Genomic DNA, 20,466 nt, shown 5'->3' on the forward strand with positions numbered 1-20,466 from the left:
AAATAATGACTGATATATGTATTTGGATCTAAACACCTCAACTACATAGATTTCAATACAGCATGTAAGAGAAGACAATGCCTGCTTGCACCCCCTGTTACCCAGAACACAATCACACTTTATGTCTGCGGTAAAATTAAAATGAATCCTACTCCTGTTTATTTGAGCGGATTGGGTCTGTCAATCTAGTGTAACAGAAGACAGCTGACATACGGAGAAATAAAAGAATATGCTGATAACTTTAGTCTATTATCTCTTTCTCCACAAAGATCAATTAACATCTATAACACCTATGCTGCAAATAAAAATCCAGTACAGTAAAAGAAGACTGTTGCTTTAAATGTATGTATATATGTATAGACACATACATAAAAAAGGGCTGGAGTTCCCTTTAAGTAAGAACTCAGGGACCATTTTAGTGTGAGCACTATCCATCCTCAGCAAAAAAAAATACTTTCCTAGGACTCTCCCATTGATCCATACCTCCCCCAACTGTGGCTCATTTGGAGGGACTTTTCTTGATTTGGAATCAAATCTCTCTGTCCCTCTTTCTTTTTCAGTTGTCCCTCTTTTTGGCCTGATGTATATATACAGATATATATTCAAAAGTTCTATTTAACTACCAAAAATTAGGGATGTTCAGATACCAGTGCCGATATTTGGCATTTTCACGAGATCTACCAGGGTTGCAGCTGGGACCTAGCTCTGGTGCTCCACCATTGTCCTGAAATCATTAGTCTGTATGTTTTAGAAAAAAAACTGTCACATGACACTAAACAAAAATGTATCAGTACTTGTATCTGTGAGTACTTGGACAAGTATCAGTACTTGTACTTGAAAAAATGGTATCGGTGCATCCCTTACATATATTCATTAAAATAAATCATACATTATAAAGGATGTACAAATCCCAGGAGCTGTGCGTGCTCCTTACAAATGACAGCTGCCTCCTAACTTTTGAATTTTTCTCTAGTCTAGTCCTGGAGCTGGAAAGGTATCTGTACCGAGTATGGTACTTGGTATCTGAACATTCCTACCAAAATGTTTATTCTGTATTAAAACCTTCATCTTATCTCTTAATTATCTTCTTTGCTATTTTGAGAAGCCAGTATATAGGAAAATGAATGGTGGAAAATAACAATTCTGGGTCTAACCAATCATTTGTGGCATATAAAGTTTTGATGGTCCCCATTACTGGAGGCATGATAGGGTGTGTCCTTTTGCCTAAATACATTGTGCTAGAAGGTGTCCTTTTTTCTCATCTCAGAACATTTGGAGGTATGCTAATCTGCATGTTATCTGCTCTCCCATTGTAAGGAAATTAAGTAAATGGAATACATGATAATATTTAGTCACATTAAGAAGAAAAAAAAATATTGAGAATGTCATTATCAGTTTGGCAGCCACTCCAACTACACTGGTTTAATAATATGACAATGTTTCCTGTGGAAGTTTCCAAAAGCAACAATAGCAAACTTAACCTATTACAATCCTGAATAAATCGGCTTTCATACACTACCTGTGTTTTAGAGACATTTAGAGACATTTGCTTGGCTACAACAGGAGTTCCTCAGCATGTACCGTACACTGCAACTATGATAAGCCTTACTGACGATAACAAGCGGACACCTGTCCATTTAGATCTGGCTGCCCATAGACTTACATTGGGCATCCGATCAGGTCCCCCTAAAAAACTGACTGGCAGGCCTGATCAGGAAGCCTGTGAGAAAGGGGCCTTACAAGGGGATGATGGAATAAGTAGTTTACACAAATAAGCAAACATGTGTTTTATACCAAAATGTATTGAAACCTCAAGCATCCAGTGTACAAAGAGGTTTAATATATACCAATCTAGAAGGCAAGGAGTCAAATTTTTCTCTTCTAAAAAAATCTATGGGATCCACTGTTTTGTTGACGTTTCTGGGTGTGCAATGCCTGGACTCTCCACTGGGCACCATGCTTCTTCCTACCATGTCATAATTGTGTTCTCTAGTGATGTTGGGGCATGACTCCCAAGACAGGCCCAGGAATCCTACACACCCAAAAGTTTCAGATACCAGCAGAGTCTGAATATATGACTCCCCACCCACAGGAAATTTACATGTAAAACAGCCTAATAATTATTATTTTACAGTGCCAACAGGGTTGCTTTTACTTTCAAAATCCCCAAGCCATGTATAACTTAAAAATAAAACTGAAGACAATTCCTAAAAATTGCCTTGATATTTCCTGTATAGCACATCGCTTTCTCCAAGCTTACAGATGGACTTCCATAAACAAATACCACCGTCTGCAGATGTGCAGCATTTTAGATTGTCCATTTAAAGATGAATGTAAGCAATTAGAAACAGTAATCCACTCAATTATTAATTACAATATTATTAAGGGCTTCGGGCCAATGGGCTTCGGGCTTGTGTCGATGGCATCATTTCGAAGCACTTCTTAAATCATTCAGAATTCATTGACAGGTGCTTTTGACCTGCAGTTGAGGTCCTTCTGGCCTGCTTTGCACTCCATAGACTTGTATGGGAATGCAAAACCCATCTGACATAAACAAAAGCCCCTTGAAACAGGCCCTGAAAGAAAATGTACACAGAAGTAAAATCAATCTGTGATTCTATGCTGATATAGGCCCCCTCTGATCTGCTGCATAGCAGTACTCACACTGGGAGAGGGAGGGACTCTAAGTTTATTAGAGCTTTACTGCTTTGCACCATGCAGTCAATTAACATTTTGAATATGCTGAAAGGAGGAGAGAATAGAGTGATTACCCCATCAGTCTTCTCCTGCCCCTTCATTGTCCAATCACAGGGGTAAGACAGGTAACAAAGCAGTATTGTCAAATTCTTTCCTTAAAAGAAGGTAGAATCGGGACGCCCACCTAATGGTGGTTTGTATTGCCTAATTGCTGTGGACAAAAGTAAGGTCACCAACTGGTATTCACGACAGGCAGGACATTATTACAAATGTTTAGGCGGGTAAACCTGTTGATGTACTGTATATGTATTTCAAATGTGTATGTAACAGTTTGCCCACAGTCCAGCTTTTATCTTCTTTTACATGTGATCATTTTTGTTTACCAGCATGTAAACATTACCAGTTCCTTTCAATCCACAGCTGACCTCCAATTAGCCAGAACTCAAGCCTTTCTCTGCATAAGATGACTTTTTCTTTGTACCTCACACCACATTGTTGAACAAGAGAAACGTACTCTGCCCTCTATCTCAAATAGGTTTGTGCACAAGCTTACATGAATTGCTTACATAAAGCTTGCCTTTTTTTCCCCTTCCTCTGCTTTTGTTATTTTAAAAGTGCAGATGCATTTGAGTCATTTTCCCCTTTTGTTTCATATCCTTAAGATCCCGGGCTTCAAAGACACCGTGTCAGCATGCGGTCGATTTATGACTGAACTCTCCAAGAGATGCTGAAGAATTACCTTGTCAATCACCCCAAGGACTCTGAAGGCCTTCAGTTCCTCGGCAGGGCTCCTCAGGTTCCAAGAGGGCCTTGAACTCTCGGCTCCTGGAGGCTAATGGAACATATCAAAGATAAGACATCAATCAGTGTGGTACTTGAAGGAAGGCCGCCTGCTGAAGCAAATGCCAGGCTGAAGGAAACTAAATTTATCATAAATCACAGAGCAGAGATGAAAGATGACGTTTTATATGTCTCTCACTAATTATGAAGTTGCGAGTAAATAAATTAAGAGAATGGAGGGTGGAATAGAGAAAAACAATATCATAAAGAAAGTTGCACTTGAAATGATGAAAAAAAAATCAAAAAGGCTGATGTTAGGTAAAGTGGCTCTCTGTGAAAATGCATGGTGGGATAGAGCTGCATTAACAAGAAGAGCAAGAAGGAAGATCCAGGGAGATTTGTCTGTGTGCTGCTTCTACTTGCTCACTTATTTAGGGCTGACAGACAGCCAAGTTGAAAAAAAAATATATAAAAACACATTATTTTGATATATATAAATTAGGGCTGCAACAACTAATCGAAATAATCGATTATAATCGATTATTGAAAAAGTTGTCAGCTTTTTCAATAATCGATTAATCGGCTTCCGATCAGTTGGCCCTGTTCACAGCTCCACACACGCTGCACGCCACACCTCCTCCCCACCTCACGCTCGTCGCTGCCAGGCCCGACCGCATCCACACCTCCTCACGCTCAGTGCTCGCCCAAATCCACGATCGGCACAGGTGCGCGGGGAGAAGAAGTAAGGAGGAGCAGGCGTGAGGGAATGACAGCCGCCGCCAATAGGCCCGATCTCAGAAACAAGTTGCTGGAAGACTGCTCAGGTAAGCCTGCACTTTCCCACACATGGTGCTCTATAATGTATTGCTGGGATTTGTATTCCTCTATAGCTGATGGTACATTGTGATGTATATTAGATCAGCTATAGAGGAATACAAATCCCAGCAATACATTGTACACTGTATGTATAATGTATTGCTGGGATTTGTTGTATTCCTTTGTAGCTGGTGGTATTCTGCATTGCGCTGTATGGAGGACTACAGAATAATATATTATACAGCGCAATGCGCAATACCACCAGCTATAGACGAGTACAACAAATCCCAGCAATAATACATGTCTGTGATTCACACAACTCTACCTCCCTGCACAGCCAGGTTAACGCAACATTTTTCTATCCCATGGTGTTGTCACTTGGCTGTCCCCAACAGGACAATACAGGCGTGGCAGCACCAAGATGATAAGGTCATGTCTGTGTTCCCCCTCCAGTATGTACGTTTCCTGTGTCAAACAGCATTGGGCAATGACAACAAGCCTGACAATGTTGGTCCTGCCTCTCTTTCTGTCTGTGCCATCTTAAGAGTTCCACTGTTCAGGGGGTTGCAACAAGCTGATAGAAAGAAATGGACGCCCATGTGACAGAGTTGCATGGCACAGGAGAACCCAACAACCGAAGCAGTGCTAGGGGAGCCTACACCCTCACAGCACCATGTTTCTGGCAGACGGTACCCGTGCCCTACTACCAGCTTGCTTCAGATATGAGAACTGATGGTCTCGTAGACAGAAGAGCTAAAACAAAGGGGAAAACCTTTCTCCTTTGAAGAAGGTATATGCACACGTCTCCCAGGAAGCCTTTCTTCAAGTCTACCTACTTGTGTCTCACACTGATGACACAACAATAAAAAAGTTCTCAACTTCTGTCCGTACTAATTGTGATCTGGGCATATTTCAGAGGTGCAGAAGTGAGAATGTGCACAGGTGCAGCAGTAAAGAAAAATAAAATGATGGAAAAAAACAAAAAACAATTGACAACCTGCGCCTGAGAGGAGATGTAAAATCCATCCACACAAAAAGCAGAGCACAACGTTAAAAACACCCCACAGGTTTAGAAGTCAAATATAAAATTAGAGCTCTCAAGGTAAGTAATGACTGACTAGACTGCATAATGAACATGATCAGAGCTGTAGTTTATGGTGTCACAACTGGGTCAACAATCATTTCCCATTAACCGAGAACTTCAGCCGACACTAACACATCAGCTTTGTGGGGAATACATAAAACAAGAGCGCAGTCCGACAGGTGACTTTCCTGAGGACTGGCACTTCGGACATCAGCAAAGGTCATTCGTGCACCTGCAGTCTGACTGAACTCTCTTTCCCCATGGGTGATGGCAAATTACAATGCACCCACCACCAGGCAGAAAGGGAGGTGAGACAAATAAGAAATGTTTTCCTGTGTTAGAAAGAAGGCTTCCTCAGCATCCATATAGATGTGTGTGCTTCCTGCTCATTCCTGCTGAACAACGATTTGTGGGGGCTTGGTGCGAACCCGCGCAAATTCAAAATACTTTTTTTTTTAATGTTTACTAGCTCTCCAAATATGAATGTTGCTTGCCAAAATAGGCTAAACTTCGTTTAGCAGATTAGGGAATGAACTTAAAGTGACATTAAACCCTCAGATTTTTTAACATAAACCATTACTGTAATCCATGGTTGTTTCCCTTCTCTTTGCTGCTCTTCCTTTTAAATCTGTATCTGTTCTCATGCTCTGCAGAACTTCTGTTTTGCAGCAGACTGCCTTGTCTCAGGAATGGATACACGGTGTCTGTGTATACATTTCTATAGGCTTGTCACCTGAGCCAGCACTACATGAAGAGGCCCTGAGCTTAAAAGGGAAGTTCTCCCGAAGCATGAGAAGACATGAGGATTTAAAAGGAAGAGCAGCAAAGAGAAGGGAAACAACCATGGATTACAGTAATGGTTTATGTTAAAAAATCTGAGGGTTTAATGTCACTTTAAAGAGATACAGAAGTGGCAGCACAATGATAAGGTCATGTCTGTGTTCCCCCTCTAGTAAGCATGTTTCCTGTGAGAGACAGACAACACTGAGCAATGGCATAAAAATTCTCCTGACCTCTCTCTCGCTCTCTATGCCTCTCTCCCTCGACACTCCTCTCTCATGACCTCCCTCTCGAAAAAAAATCAGGTCTCCTGTCCTGCCACATGGTAATGTTGCAGTGCTGTGTACATCTCAGGACAGAAAGGAATCTTTTTAGCAGGTAAAACAGCTCCCATATAGGTTTTTCATCTCTGCAAATAGATGTCCACCTGCAGTTCAGCGTTAACTTTTATTTAAGGGGTCTGAGAAGATAGCAGGAAGCACTGCTGTCAATTGTTATTCTCAAGCATTGCACAATTGGCAATGGAATGAAAAGTACTGTACATCCCCCTGCCCTAAGAGGAGCTCTTTCTGGGGTAAGGCTGGGGAATGTACATGCTCTTGAACAGGCATCTCTTCCCTTTGGTTAGCTTAAAGAGGATCTGTACTAGAGAAGCTCTGGCCAAATAAAGACAAGTAGAGGGCAAAGGATTAAACTGGCCATACTCTCGGTCTGAACAAAAAAAAGTAGAACAGATTTCTCCATCAGCACTTACGAGAAACCCGCTGTTTGCTTTGTATTCTGACAATGGACACTTTTAGCTGCAAGCACCGTTTGTTCGAATGTTTTCCAACCGGCTCCTTCGATCTTTTGATCAAGGGATGACGACCGGAAGGGTGCCAACAGCAGCACCCACTGTGGGAATTTTGGCCGGTTCATGAGCGACCAGGGCGACCAATCAGCTTCTCTCTTCAGTTTGCTCAGGTAAGATTTGAAAATGAGACAGAGAAGCCGATTGGTCGCAGTGCAAATCTGCTCCATTTTTGATAAATTCCCCCAAATGTCGTTAAATAAAAAAAATGGAAACAAACAGCACTTAAAAAATGTATAATACTTGTCATTACCAACTCAGTTGGTTCCAATCACTTGCAGAGCTACAGCTAAAATCTTTAGCATCCAACACATCCAAGTGTGTCAGATACCCGAGTCTCCCTTCTGCCTGCTGTTGGCCACCATCCAGGCTGTTATACCACTAGCAGTGACAGGGTAACCACAGCATCAATACTGAAGATTCTAGCTGCAGGAAAGTGAAGATTAGAACGTACACTGTCTTTAATGCTAAGCATTGTACACAAGAGTTTGGAGAAGGCAGGAGACGTGAACAATCTAGGACAACATAGCTCAACACAGCCAGCTTTTAAAGTGATAAAAAAATCAAAACATTTTTAATCTATTTTTACAATGGATGCTGCTCCTTTAATGGATGCTGATGATGTTTCCTGCAGAATCAGCCGGTCCACTGAGCAATGGCCCTATTTTTGTTTTAAAGTGGCTCCTTTCCCTTGCAGGGTCCTATAGAGCCACTCTTGTGTGTGCTAGTAAGCTGTGTGTCTCCACAAACAGGCATTTCAAGGCAAGCCACTCCTCCCTCCTACTCCCTACTCTTCCTTCTTCCTTTTTTCCTTCTACAAGTTAGCAGTTAAGACAGCTGTTGCAGAACGCTCTTTGCCTTGTGATCTTGTACTCAACAGGAAGTTTAGGAAAGCCGAGCTGAGAGAGCTGGAGTCAACAATTTAGAACCATGATGAATGTAAGGGCTTGGACAAAAATGTAAAAGAATACTTTGCTTGGCAATGTATATTTGTTGAATGTGGATTCATTACTGAAAAAAGTTTGACAGTTTAATATTAGTTTAAGACTTCTGAAAGAACGGTGTTCTCCTCATTACACTCCTCCAAATATTTTTTGAAAAACAGCTTGCTCTGAGGGGAGCCACCTTCTAAGGGTGAGAAGCCGCAGATGAATTATCCATAGGATAAAACGAAGCACCACTGGAGGCTTCTGACTGGACATAACCTCAAAATGAGGTATGCAGAATACGTTGCCCAACCTTGTTTGTATCGCTTACTTTGCACAGGGCCATGGGAGATGATGGTACTACATAAATCAATAGTAGTAATCATAAATATCAAAGAAAGCATTTCCAACATCCCCTTAGATGTGAATCTTCCCTTGCTTAGCTTATAACGGATGGCAAATAAAAGCAGAGGGCAAGGCAACTAAATAGTTGTCAAGGATGCCAATTGTCAGATAAAACTGGAAAACATTTCCTGGGTGTCTCAGGTACACGAATCAATGTGATGATCTAGTTTTATGACAAAACAAAGTGCACTTTTTATTTGACATAAATAACTAACCTGAGCAATTCAAACTGAGGATATGATGAAAAATGTATGAGCGGAGGACACCTGCAGTGACAAAAGCATGTTGAACTGATCAGTAGATCTATAGATACCAGCAGCTGAAATTTGTATTTAAAAAAAAAAGTATCCTTTCCTGTAAGAGAAGAAATTGTCTTTGCCTCGACCGGCCAACTGGGCCTTTCTATTGGCCATTTAAAGTGTCTATAAAGCCAACATTTTGTTTTCTTTTTGGAAGTTTTTCAAACCCCTGCCAGGTATTTAATGTCCCTGTTGGGGTAATTCCAACTATTTGTCCTGGCGACCATTGTCAGTGATGGGAAATCCAAATGTTTGTGCTGTCACAAGAAGAGGAGGTGAGGGGAACATTTCCAAAGGGGACAACTGTTTAGGAGGGAACATCCTCTCACATTGGAGGGCTATTTTTTGATAGTCACCTAAATGTGCTCACCATGCTCCCAGTGGTAGATCCAGCGATGCAGTAGACTGTCTACAGTCTTCTGAGGAGCCTGCCACTATACAGCCAATAGCGAGTGTCCATGTCACCGAGACAGACAAACCCCCTCAAGGAAAGATAGAGGATTCGAGAGCCGGATTGTCAAGTAAGAGACCACATATGCAGGTAAATAAATAAATTTTAGGTATGCACCGATACTAGTATTGATATCGGTGCCAATAACGAGTATTTGGGCGAGTACTCATACTTGCCCACATGATCCGATACCTTCCCCCGATACCGAAACTTCCGGTCAGTGGGAGATTTCCCTTGACCGGCAGTGTCGCAACGGAACATGGAGACAGCTTCCTGGCCAATCAGGAAGTCAGACGGCAGGTAATGACTCTCTGACTGGCTTCCTGATTGGTCAAGAAGCCGACTCCATGCCGATTGGCTGGGAAGCCGGCTTTTCGGCAAATCAGCATGGAGCCAGCTTGCCGGCCAATCAGGAAGCCAGGCGGCGGGTAATGACCCACCTCCCAGATTCCTGATTGGCCAGGAAGCCAGCTCCATGCTGTTTGGAGGGGAAGCCGGCCGAACATCCGGCTCAATGACGATTGGCTGGGAAGCCGGCTTCCCTGTCATTAAGCACCAAGCTGGCCAAACAGCATGGAGCCAGCTTCCCAGACAATCAAAAACCCGGGAGGCAGGTAACGGCACGGCATCTGGCTTCCTGATTGCCCAGGAAGCCCGGCTCCATGCTAGCGGAAGTACCGGTATTGCTACTCGGTATCCGCAAGTACCAAAAGATAAATATCGGTACTCGATACTGAAAAAACAGTATCGGAGCATCCCTAATATATTTATAGTTTTAGCTTTATACGCACTCTTATGATATTGAAAGCCTTACTAGAGAAGCTCAAGGTATACCTCTGGATCTACTGATTATTCTGACATGCTTTTTTTTTTTTAACTGCAGGCATCGTCTGCTTATGCATGTACTTATCACATGCTCAGTTTGAGCTGCCCAGGTTCACGGCAGGTTTACTTTAAAAGGACTGTCTTTTTATTCAGAAATACAATTAAGTAATGGGAATTTAACTCACCCCGCTTAGTTTTTCTTCTAAGGTGGGTTTAAGACACAAGCTGGAAATGGTTTCAGCACGCATCAGATACTCCGCTGTCTTCTTCTTTACTGCCTCTCGTCGTGTGGGGCTGGCCTCGCCTGATGAGAGAAGGCATATCATTGCTTACAGTCCAAACAGCAGACCAAAGTTTTATGTAGGCATTCAACATGAATTGTTATCTATACATGTAAACTGTCTCTAATAGGCATATTATAGTGATTTTGGATGTATAAAGGTTATACAGTCTTCAATTAAATTTTTTATTTTTATCAAATCGTTTTTCTTAATAAATAAACATAAAACACAGGGAGCATCCATAACCCAGGATTTCAGGCAGAATCCATAACCCACAAAACAAATAGAGCAAACGAAAACTATTTGCTTTCAGACTCACTCTCCGGTATAAACTTTGGGTAGAGATGTCTTAACAGAAGGGGGGGGGGTCACTGCTCTGACTTATTTCAGATATGTTTTAAAATTGCAGCTTATGTTATTGAGCTCTGTAAAGAACAGGCTTTTTTTAACAGGGTGAAATGTTAATGTGTGAAAATAAGCAGAAATTTCCATCTGTTGGCTGGATATGAAAAATAAGATTTTGTACTTGCTTAAAAAATATTTTTCTTAAGTACCATTGGGGGACACAAGAATAAAGAAATTCTTGGACATATAGGTTATACTATCGCCTGCCTGCAGGAGGTTTGCACACTTGCAAACAAAGAACATTAAGTCAGCCCCCACATCACCTACAACTGTCATGCCTCAGTTTTGTGAGCAAGCAGTACATAAGGCCAAAAACAAAAAGGGGCAGGGCCTGTGTCCCTTAATAGACTTCATGAAAAGACTTTACAGTAAGTACAGAAAACATTTTTTGATTGCCTATTGAGGGACACAGGAATGTAGTAATTCTTGGACATATGGGCCGTCCAAAAGCAATCCAACTGAGGGGTGGGCAACAGCACGGAGAAATCCAGCGGATGTGGAAATCTTACTAGAAATATATCCAAAGATAAGAAAAAAAACTGGTGTTGCAGAGCAGGGCAGGTGGCATCACTAAGGGGAGACTGCTATCTGAAAGAATGATGGTCCTCAACAAGAATGTGAATAACAACAAATCAACCACCATGTTTTCTAAGGTCAAAGCTGAAGGATACCCAAACCTTGACTTCAGGAAAAGATATGCTGGACAAAGTTTGTGTTGACCAAAGACCAGACAGAGAACAGCTGGGGGTTAAAATAACCCACAACCTTTCACTTCAGGGAAGGGAGAACCAGAAAATAACAGCCCTCTCAATAGTAATCTAAAGGGAGAGATGGAAGGAGACATTCAATGTGAAGTAAAAAAAAAAAGGGTACAAGTACAAAGTACCTTTTAAGGGAGAGTTGATGAGATCAACACACCTATGTAAAAGGGAAGGCTAAGTGAGGACATACCGTAATGCAACAGAGGTAGAGGGACCTCAGGATGAGAAGGAGACCTTCCAACTTACACCCCTAGATGCTACAGAGGTGATAGTAACTACACACACTGTCTAATTATATATATATACACACACACATATACATATACACATACACATACATTTTGATATAGAGAAGGAAGGGGATCTTTCTTCCAAAATATATATAGTTCCCATAAGGATCTCTGGACTTATAGTTTCCTACCTACAGTGAACTCTGCAGTCACGTAACAGAGTGCAGTGTCTGTTGATCTGAAGAACAGAATTAACAAGATGGATATCTCCTTGTGCGGAAGGATAAGGAAGCAGGAAACAAGACTTTGAGCCCTGCATGGAAATAGTATGGACACTCTGATACCACCAACGCTGTCCAGAGTAAAGAGGCAGACATCAGTCGGCAACAGGTAAAGTATTCAATTTCCTCTGGAAAACCTCTATTGCAGCTCAGCTTAAAAGACCAACTCGTATAGAGATTCCCTTAGTATTTGGAAAGCTGCCTGTTCCATACAACCAGACCCATGGGCAGAACAATGGATAAATCCAGTTAGAAAAAAATATTTATAAGATGAAGGAAAAGGGACACTTCCCACCCTATCCAGGACCAGCAACCAACATAAAATAGGATCTATTAAATCAAGAACCACTTTTGTGCGCATTGTCCAAAAAGCTGTACAAGCTGAAGACTGGGGTACTTTATCATTAACAGATCCCCTGAATTGATGTGGGCACACAGAGCAGGAATCAGGTGGTTTGGACATGCTACTGTTAACTGTATGAGATTTTTGCCAAATGGCAAATGTACATTCCTTTATGGAAAGATCATCAACTGAAGTGGAGGGCTTCAAACAGTTGCTTAGCTTAAAGGAGAATTATGAGGTGAGTGATTTTCACTCAGCCTCATAATCTGAGCCGACCTATGACAATGAAACAGTCACAGGTCGGCTCAGTAGATCGGGAAGTGAGCGAACACATACCGGCACTCGCTCACTTCTCGATCCTGTGCCAGCAGAGAGCCGTGACAGGGGATGGACTGGATTCCCCCCTCCCCTGTCCGATCCTCCAGCGATGACTGGCGGAACGGACAGGGGAGGGGGGCGGGTACAGCTGGCTCTGCCACTAGATACGCAGAGCCAGCTGTCACTCACGCAGCTCGCTGGATCCAGACATAATTGTCGGGATCCGTTCCGGCTGTGGCGTCTCAGTATACCGCGAGCTGTAGCTCGCGGTATACTGAGCTTTGGGTGACGGGAGGACCCTAGTTTGTGTCCTCCCATTACCCTTAGGAGAACTATGGGGAAAAGCCCTAACCCCATAGTTCTCCTTTAAGAGTCTTGTGTTAGAGGTGTCCCTCTTAAAGGATGTGATCCACTGAAACATGGTTTCACAAATTAAATTTAGTGCCAAGAGTGACAAAGAGTTACTTCAAACTGAGATTTAAATAGGGAGTCCAACTGGCTATCAGGCACCATCAATCAGTGTGATGAGATGTCCATTAAGGAAAGAAAAAGGTAGGGGCATTTGTCAAATAATTCTCTATCAAGAGGAAAATGCTTCTTCAATTCATCAGGAGGAAGACATCGTGCATCTAGGGGATCATTAAAGAGAAAAAACATCTACAGTGTATGAGTATGTTGATAGAAGAAAAGAAAATGGTAAACATATAGTTAGAATTTTCAACAGCTAAAAGTGTCCAACCTTCTAGGACACTATCAAAAAACGTAAGATGGGGGTGAGGTCATGTGGGGGCTGGCTTAATAATTTTTTGTTTGCCAGTGTTCAAACCTTCTGAAGGCAGCAGTATAACCCATATGTCCAAGAATTACTACATTCCTGTGTCCATCAAAGGACGATAAAGAAATATTCACACCTAGCCAAACTCAAGTTCTATATTTTAAAAAACTCAACTCTGTAATAAAGGGCTTCCTTTTCACATAAGGGAATAAAATTATATTGAATGTATGTTATCAGTTGATATATAAGTAGACTTCTTTAATAATGCTGCATTCACAAAACTTTTGAGCACCTGCCCATTATAATCCGGACACATAAATGTCAATTATCAGGAAAAAAAGAAGAAACAAAATGACAACCATCAATAATGTTCAGATATATCTTATTGTTTAAAGCATCCATTAAAAGGCCAACACATTTTGGGGATCTATGGGATCTGCATTCTGAAGGTACCCATTTCCTTACATCTAGATATAAGTAAAGTATTTTTAAGCCCTGACAAAGGAGGTCCCCAAGAACCCCAAACCACATTGGCCTTTGAACTGATACTTTAAACAATAAATTATATCTGAACTTTATTATTTGTTATGGGGCTCCCTTTCTCATATAGGGATCCAAGAGCCTAACAGTGATATTTTGTGGATTTGAGAACTGCCTCACCTAAGATTAATAAAATACTTCCAATGAGGACTTTAAACTCTGGAAAGTGTGATTAAAAAAAAGCATGCAAAGGGCAAAGCACTAGTCACCAGTATTGACTGCGGTCTCCGTTCAGCTGAGCTTTCCCCATTACCGACTTAGCATGCCTTGTTCTGCATTGTGCCATTATCTGAAGCTGGCCAACTTATTAGAGGCAGGACTTTGCCTCCTCATGTCAGAGCTTTCAGCAAGGAGAACAGCGAGCATCATTGTAGCAACATCACCAAATGTAACTTCAAATCTCATAGATTAGCAGTCAGAGGCAGAAGGGTCTTGCATCTCACACTACAGATATACAGCTATGAGGCTGGAGGTACAGGAGCGCACAAGCACATTCAAAAAATACACTGCTATTTTCAGGGAAAAATTCAAGAGAAAAGATGCATTATCAGGGTTACAGCTTAAGCACAATTGGGACTTCTAGATGTGCCCTATAACATAGAAAATGTTCACCTTATTTGGCTTCTGACAAAAGTATCTTCTGTGTGTGCCACTATAAGTGGTAAGGATACAGGACTGTACAGTTCTTCACTGGTATATCGACTAGTGTAAATCTCTATTATTCTGTGAAGTGCTGTGTTAGATTGATCGTCACTACACAAATACTGAATATAAACAGAAAATATAGCACATTCAAATTAAAAAAATACTTGCCAATATATGACTGAAGTCAAGAATGATCTGCTTCACTTAGCCAACAGGACAGCCAGATATAAAATATCTTATTCCTATATATCTTGTACATCTTATCAAGCAAATGGCAGCCATATTTTGAGCAACACATATGACTTGAAGGACATTTTGCATTTACTGAAAACAAGGACAATAAACAGGTGGGAGAAGTTTGTGTGTTCAGCCGTACCACAAACTGTGGTAATTGCAATGATCTGTAAAATGCCCTGATTACATAAGTGTTTTATAATTGAGGAACAACTGAGCAATTCTAAGAACAAATTCTGAGAAACTCCCTGGTGTAGCTTTCTTTGCCCCCTACAAACATGTCTTCTTTGTAAAGAGAGTATCAGAAAAATCCTTCTCTATATTTTCTTCATTCTATAAATTCTTAAAGTGATCCTGTCATTAAACTAAAGCTCCCCAGAAATGCTGCACAAAGGAGATTTTCTTGGCATACAAAGTTAATAGCTGGAACCTTGTGGTGTCTGCTCCTCAAAAATAATTTTACTTTCAAAACCTTAAAAAATGGCTGACAGAAAGAATTTTAAGCGACCCTGTTCTAAATGAAGTACCAGTAAAAGAAGAGTGTAAATACTTACCTCTGCCCACTACACCCAATGCTCTGCCCACTACACCCATTGAAAGAACCGTCCTCAAAAGTCTTCTGAAAAACTTTTGGGAGTTTACATATCCCGAGTCCAATACATTGTTCTTCCTGAACCCCTTTATATCACTAAAGGACACCATAGTAGTGTAGAGATCAGTAGGAGTAACCGGTGAGCCCTTTTGGGGAGGACACAAGAGAGTGACACTCCCAGAAATATCGTCAGGAGGCTTGGCTTTTCACATAAGCAGATAATCTAATTTATTCAATTAGCAACAGCAGGGACAAACAACAACCAGGTGGAGGGAGTTGAGTTGTGAGTGCAAAGAATGAAATCAGGAAGAGACTATGGGGGGGGGGGGGATGTCCTGTAGTCCAGCAGATGATAACTGACCAGGGCTGACAATGCTGGCTGGGGCTTCAGTGCAGAAGAGGCAATGGGGGGAATTTATCAAAACTGGAGCAGACAAAATCTTCTCTCTTCTATTTGTGTAGTAAAGATTTGAAAATAAAAAGGAGAGAAGCTGATTGGTTGCCATGCACATCTGCTCCAGATTTTGTCTGCTCCAGTTTTGATAAATTCCCTTCAATGTTTTTTCAGTTCAAAACAAGAAGTAAAAAGGCAGTTACAGCCTATTTAAAAAGACAGAAGCTTAGGAAATATATTGCAGAGATGTACTGATTTATTTTTTGGCCCAGACATGCACTTTAACCCATATCTGAACAATACCTTTACTTCACAAAAACTCCCTATACCTGTTGTAGCCAAACGCCCTTCCACTGTGGTGAAACTACCCCATCTTGCATCTGTCTCTGGAGGTCATGCTTGGGGCTGTCAGAGTCTTGCAATGCATCAGGGCATTTGAAGTTTAACAATAGCTGGAGGGCTGAAGTTTGGCTACCGCTGCCCTATACCATAACCCTTACCTAAAATGCCATGCCACATCTATTTTCTTTTTCTTATGTGTTAGGATCACACAGCCGTGAGATATTGAAGCTAAAAACTACCAATCTATATTCTTCCATTATGATTCTACAATGAAAAGAAAAAGATCAAGCCCCACTCCCAGTAGGATTGTTTCACATTGGAAAATTAGCACCTTTTACCTCAAAAACAGCCCAATTAGTGCAAGTAATGCTTGAAACTAGGAGCGCTGCTTGCTATTAGGTCTTTAATGGACAGCCTTCTTCTATCATTCCGGTAAGATTTACTAAATGCTGTATAATGTCTAGGTAGCCTATTGTTTATTTCTCAGCAGTCCTACAGCAAGGAGGCCACGTTCAGCCTAGACCTAGCAAAGAAAAGAAGATGCAGACTTACAGTAATGTGACAAAGATAGCAATGGGGAACACTGATGGCACCCAAGCATGAGACGAGATAAGAAAAATACAGAAACCTCATCAGGAGATAGTTTACACAATCAACAAATTAATTAATTTTTACATTTCTAATATTCCTCTTTCTTGCTAACCTGGCAGCAGGTTCCGCTTTAAATATCTACACAAAACAGGATTAGTATCCATGGGGAAAAAAAGGATTGAAGATCTGGGAAGAAGCCATGAGAAGTAAAACACAACTTGTGTCAAGACTTTATCTATACCTTTTCCAGGTCTGCTAAAAGGGACACAAAAACACGGCATCCAAGAGATGCACATGGGCTGTGCGGTGCTAGCTTCCCAAGATCCTGGATATAGCATGGCAGCAGGCAAGCATCGTAGGGCAGATGGATAATGGCAGCTTTTGGGAAACTATCTGATAACCAGATGCTGACCAAGCAGTGCATGAATCCATCCATCACTTACCAGTTCACGGCCAGGACACAGAGTTCCAACTAATATTGGAAGGGTCTGGCTGTAGTCACAGGCCGGCAGAACATCGGGAAATGGACAGCAGGGAATGTCTGGTGTTAAATATAAGCAGAAGAATATATTGTCTCTGCACAGGACTAACAAGAATGTTCATATGGCACACAGGGATATAAGGGTGATATTTAACGTCTTAAAGCAACATCGACAGCTTAAAAAATGTTGTAGTATACAGTACCTGCAGCAGTCTCCATAACCCTGCTGCTACGACCCCGAATCCTAGGCCACTCTGATGGGCAAAGCACTGACACTTCCTACGGTAATAGTGTTGAGGTTTGCCCACTTCTTCTTGAACTCTGCATATTCCCATTGGCCTGTGAGGTGAGGCAGCCTGTGGTCACTTGGCGCAGTAACTCCCCATAGGTTTGGATGAGATCATACTTCTAGCATCTCTAGCATAGGATTATGGTGCCCCGATATCTTTGGAGAGTTACTGCTCAAGTACAGCCAGTGCTGGAGAAGCTTTGGGGCCCAAAGATGTAAACATCAGAAGATGCTGCCCCCATGACTGAGAGGTAAGCAAGCACCTGGATGGGCAGTTTTTTTTATATAAAGCCATGTTGTCTTCACATTTTTGGTTTTGCTTATATTTTGAGCTTTCATGTGCAATAGATTTAGTTTTTGCAGGTAACATTTCTACGAGGACTGTTCTTTAAATTCTCATACACCTACATTATACAGGCGTGACTGATGTTTTTTGACTTATGTTAATCATCTCCTTATGTGGGGTGGTGGGTTGCATCCTCTGGAGCATCCTCTACTTTCTCTTCTTGTTATGTCTTTCTATTCCTTCATTTCTCCCTTTCTAGTCTCTTTTTCTGTTCTGTTGGCTTGTTATCCCTCTGGGACCCGAACGATCGTGGGCGACTTTTCTGAATACCCAGCATTATAGACTTCTCTTTGATACTACATTGTATTTGTTTCTGGTCCCTCATACATGATAATGATGTTACAGTTCTTGTAAATGAGAACATGATTCGCAGAGTGCCTTCGACTCTGGTTTACCTTCGCCCTTCCTACTATGTTTCGCTTTATGGGTCTGAGAGAGTTCCCAGAGTTTGGTTGTCTTTTCCTTGTCTTCCTAAAAATCAATTAAAAAAAACTTTCCAAATTAAATTCTCATTCACACTATGAACACATAGTTCTGAGGGCTAATTTTTTGTATACAGTTCCCTTGAAGGTCCACACACTTTTTGCATTAGTGCTGCAAGGCTCTTATAGCCTCCAAATGAAATGATTTGCTATGAGTAGCAAAACAAGTAATTAAAAACTTGCTCGGTGGGGTTCACATTTTAGATTAGATTGCGGGCTAGGAGCATATGGTTTGTTTTTTTTGGAGAGAAGAAATACTTTAAAGTTATACATTTTCAGACTTGTCTTTTTATTTTCACCTGGTAATACTGTGCATAATGCTTCCTATCCCTGGTGACTATGCTAACTTATCTAATGTATCTATGGAGGGAGCTATGGTTTTCACACTTGGAAATGAGTACAAACACGCCTTCCTGTCTTTATCTCCACTAAATCGGGGGCAGGGGAATTAGTAGTTTAACACAGCTTGGAAGGAAAATTGTTTTAAAAAGGACAGGGAATTTTTGAGAAGATCAATAAGTATTTCTCAGTACTTGCTGAAAATGTTAGCCTGAAAAATGAAATTGAATGCAGCCATCTACTAATATGTATGCCTTTGTTTATCTCCATTAAATGGAGGCTGATGGGATTAGTAATCTTACCTAAATTAGAGCGCTGGTAAGCTGAAAAATATAATTTTTGAGGGGTTGAATAATGCTTCAACTAAAAAGCAAAATAAAGCTTCCAAATGAAAAAAAGCCTTGCAGGCCATACTAGCATTCACACCAAGCTTCACAGGAATGGCTCATAAACCATTTGAGACCCACTAACATAATAATGATCTCCTTCCCCCCCATAAGTGGTTGACTTCATTTGATAGGTATTCAATATTACAGGAGATCTGGTATTGTTCTCTGTACTGCTTTGGACTACCGTTTTGGGCTACAATATTTTTTTTATCATTTTTAAACAAAAAAAAATGCAAAGAGAAAAGAAAGAAGAAATTAAATCCTCGCACCCCTAAGAATACACTTACGTGAAACAAGCTTCTTAGATCACAATCTGAAAAGCCTTTGCTTATTTTCAACAAAACGATCCTGAAAAATTCTCTCTGCAATCGGAATCTATGTTTATGTTAAAATGTTTGTGCGACACTTATAAAAATGCAGCGCCGCACACGAGAGATAAAAAAAAAATACCCTTAATATAAACTCTTCGAGATTCCCTGCTTTTACAGGGGAGATCAGCAGCTGCGCCTAATCCAGATTCACATGAATGAAAATATTTAAGCGAAAAAGCCTCCCTCTCCGTTTATTTTCCATTTGACTTTCCTGTAATTATTTTGTAAACTGTTCGCATAACAATACATAAAAACATCTGCAAAAACAGGTAATTAACATGTCAAGCCTAACTAATGCATTTTTATGGTGTCCATGCCTCGTCAACTGTAATTATAACTCTTTTTAAGCAAATGATGGCGTGGCGGCCGTGCTGTGCAAGTGCTTATTTTGGACGCCTTGTTGCTGGTGGGGAAAACAGAACATAAACTCAAAAAGCTACTTAATTACCTGTAAAGCCAAACTTAACACACATTTCCAGGCAGACGAGAAATTACTCCTTAGCTTCAAAAAAAACACCAATAACACGCCTCGGTGCTTATCTCCGGGGAACGGTGTACAGCGAGAGAACACTAATTAATTGTGCAGCCCTTCACACAATGCAGCCTATAGAAATGTTTGGGTAGTCTCGATCATGCAAATAACAGCCTTTAACGCTCAATATAAACAGTCCTTTTCAATGGCGCAATGGGCTGCATAGTTATACATCAAAAGGAAGAGCACTGTACTGTATGGCTTTGTCCACAGAAACTGTGCAAGGGAATGGTGATATAGTGCCTAGCGCTCATGTACTGTGGTGCCAGAGTTCATATTCCACCTCACTGTGTTCTATTAGGGCTCTGTCTGTATGGAACATCTATGTTCTCCCAGTGTTCATGTGGGTTTTTTCTAGAGACCTCACTTTCCCCCAACAACCCAAAAATATATTGGCAAGATAAACAGCTTCCTCCCAGATCAGCCTCAATCTGCGTCCATCGGCCTCAGGGTGCTTGTGTGCCAGTGTTTGTGATAGTGATCCCCTATGTCTAACCTTCGGCCCTTTGATACATCATGTGCGGTCCTGAGGTCCAAGGATCTAGTAACCTCTAGCAGTCACTTGTACATCGTCCTTTTTGACTGTCTTCTC

The 20,466-nt window shown here is 41.2% G+C and overlaps 1 protein-coding gene across 2 annotated transcripts in view; it reads right to left on the reverse strand.

Moving 5' to 3' along the window:
* Window positions 1-20,466, reverse strand: part of RPS6KC1 (ribosomal protein S6 kinase C1) — a 124,471-nt gene that overhangs the window by 58,165 nt on the left and 45,840 nt on the right. For both annotated transcript variants that reach the window (XM_018556206.1, XM_018556285.1), the window contains 2 exons: window positions 10,099-10,217; window positions 3,437-3,529 (listed from right to left, as the gene is read on the reverse strand). In XM_018556206.1, the coding sequence (XP_018411708.1) occupies window positions 3,437-3,529; window positions 10,099-10,217 (212 nt within the window). The remainder of the gene's footprint in view (window positions 1-3,436; window positions 3,530-10,098; window positions 10,218-20,466) is intronic.

The sequence above is a fragment of the Nanorana parkeri genome, unplaced genomic scaffold, assembly GCF_000935625.1.
Source record: "Nanorana parkeri isolate BGI_ZX_2015 unplaced genomic scaffold, ASM93562v1 scaffold1, whole genome shotgun sequence".
Classification (NCBI taxonomy): domain Eukaryota; kingdom Metazoa; phylum Chordata; class Amphibia; order Anura; family Dicroglossidae; genus Nanorana; species Nanorana parkeri.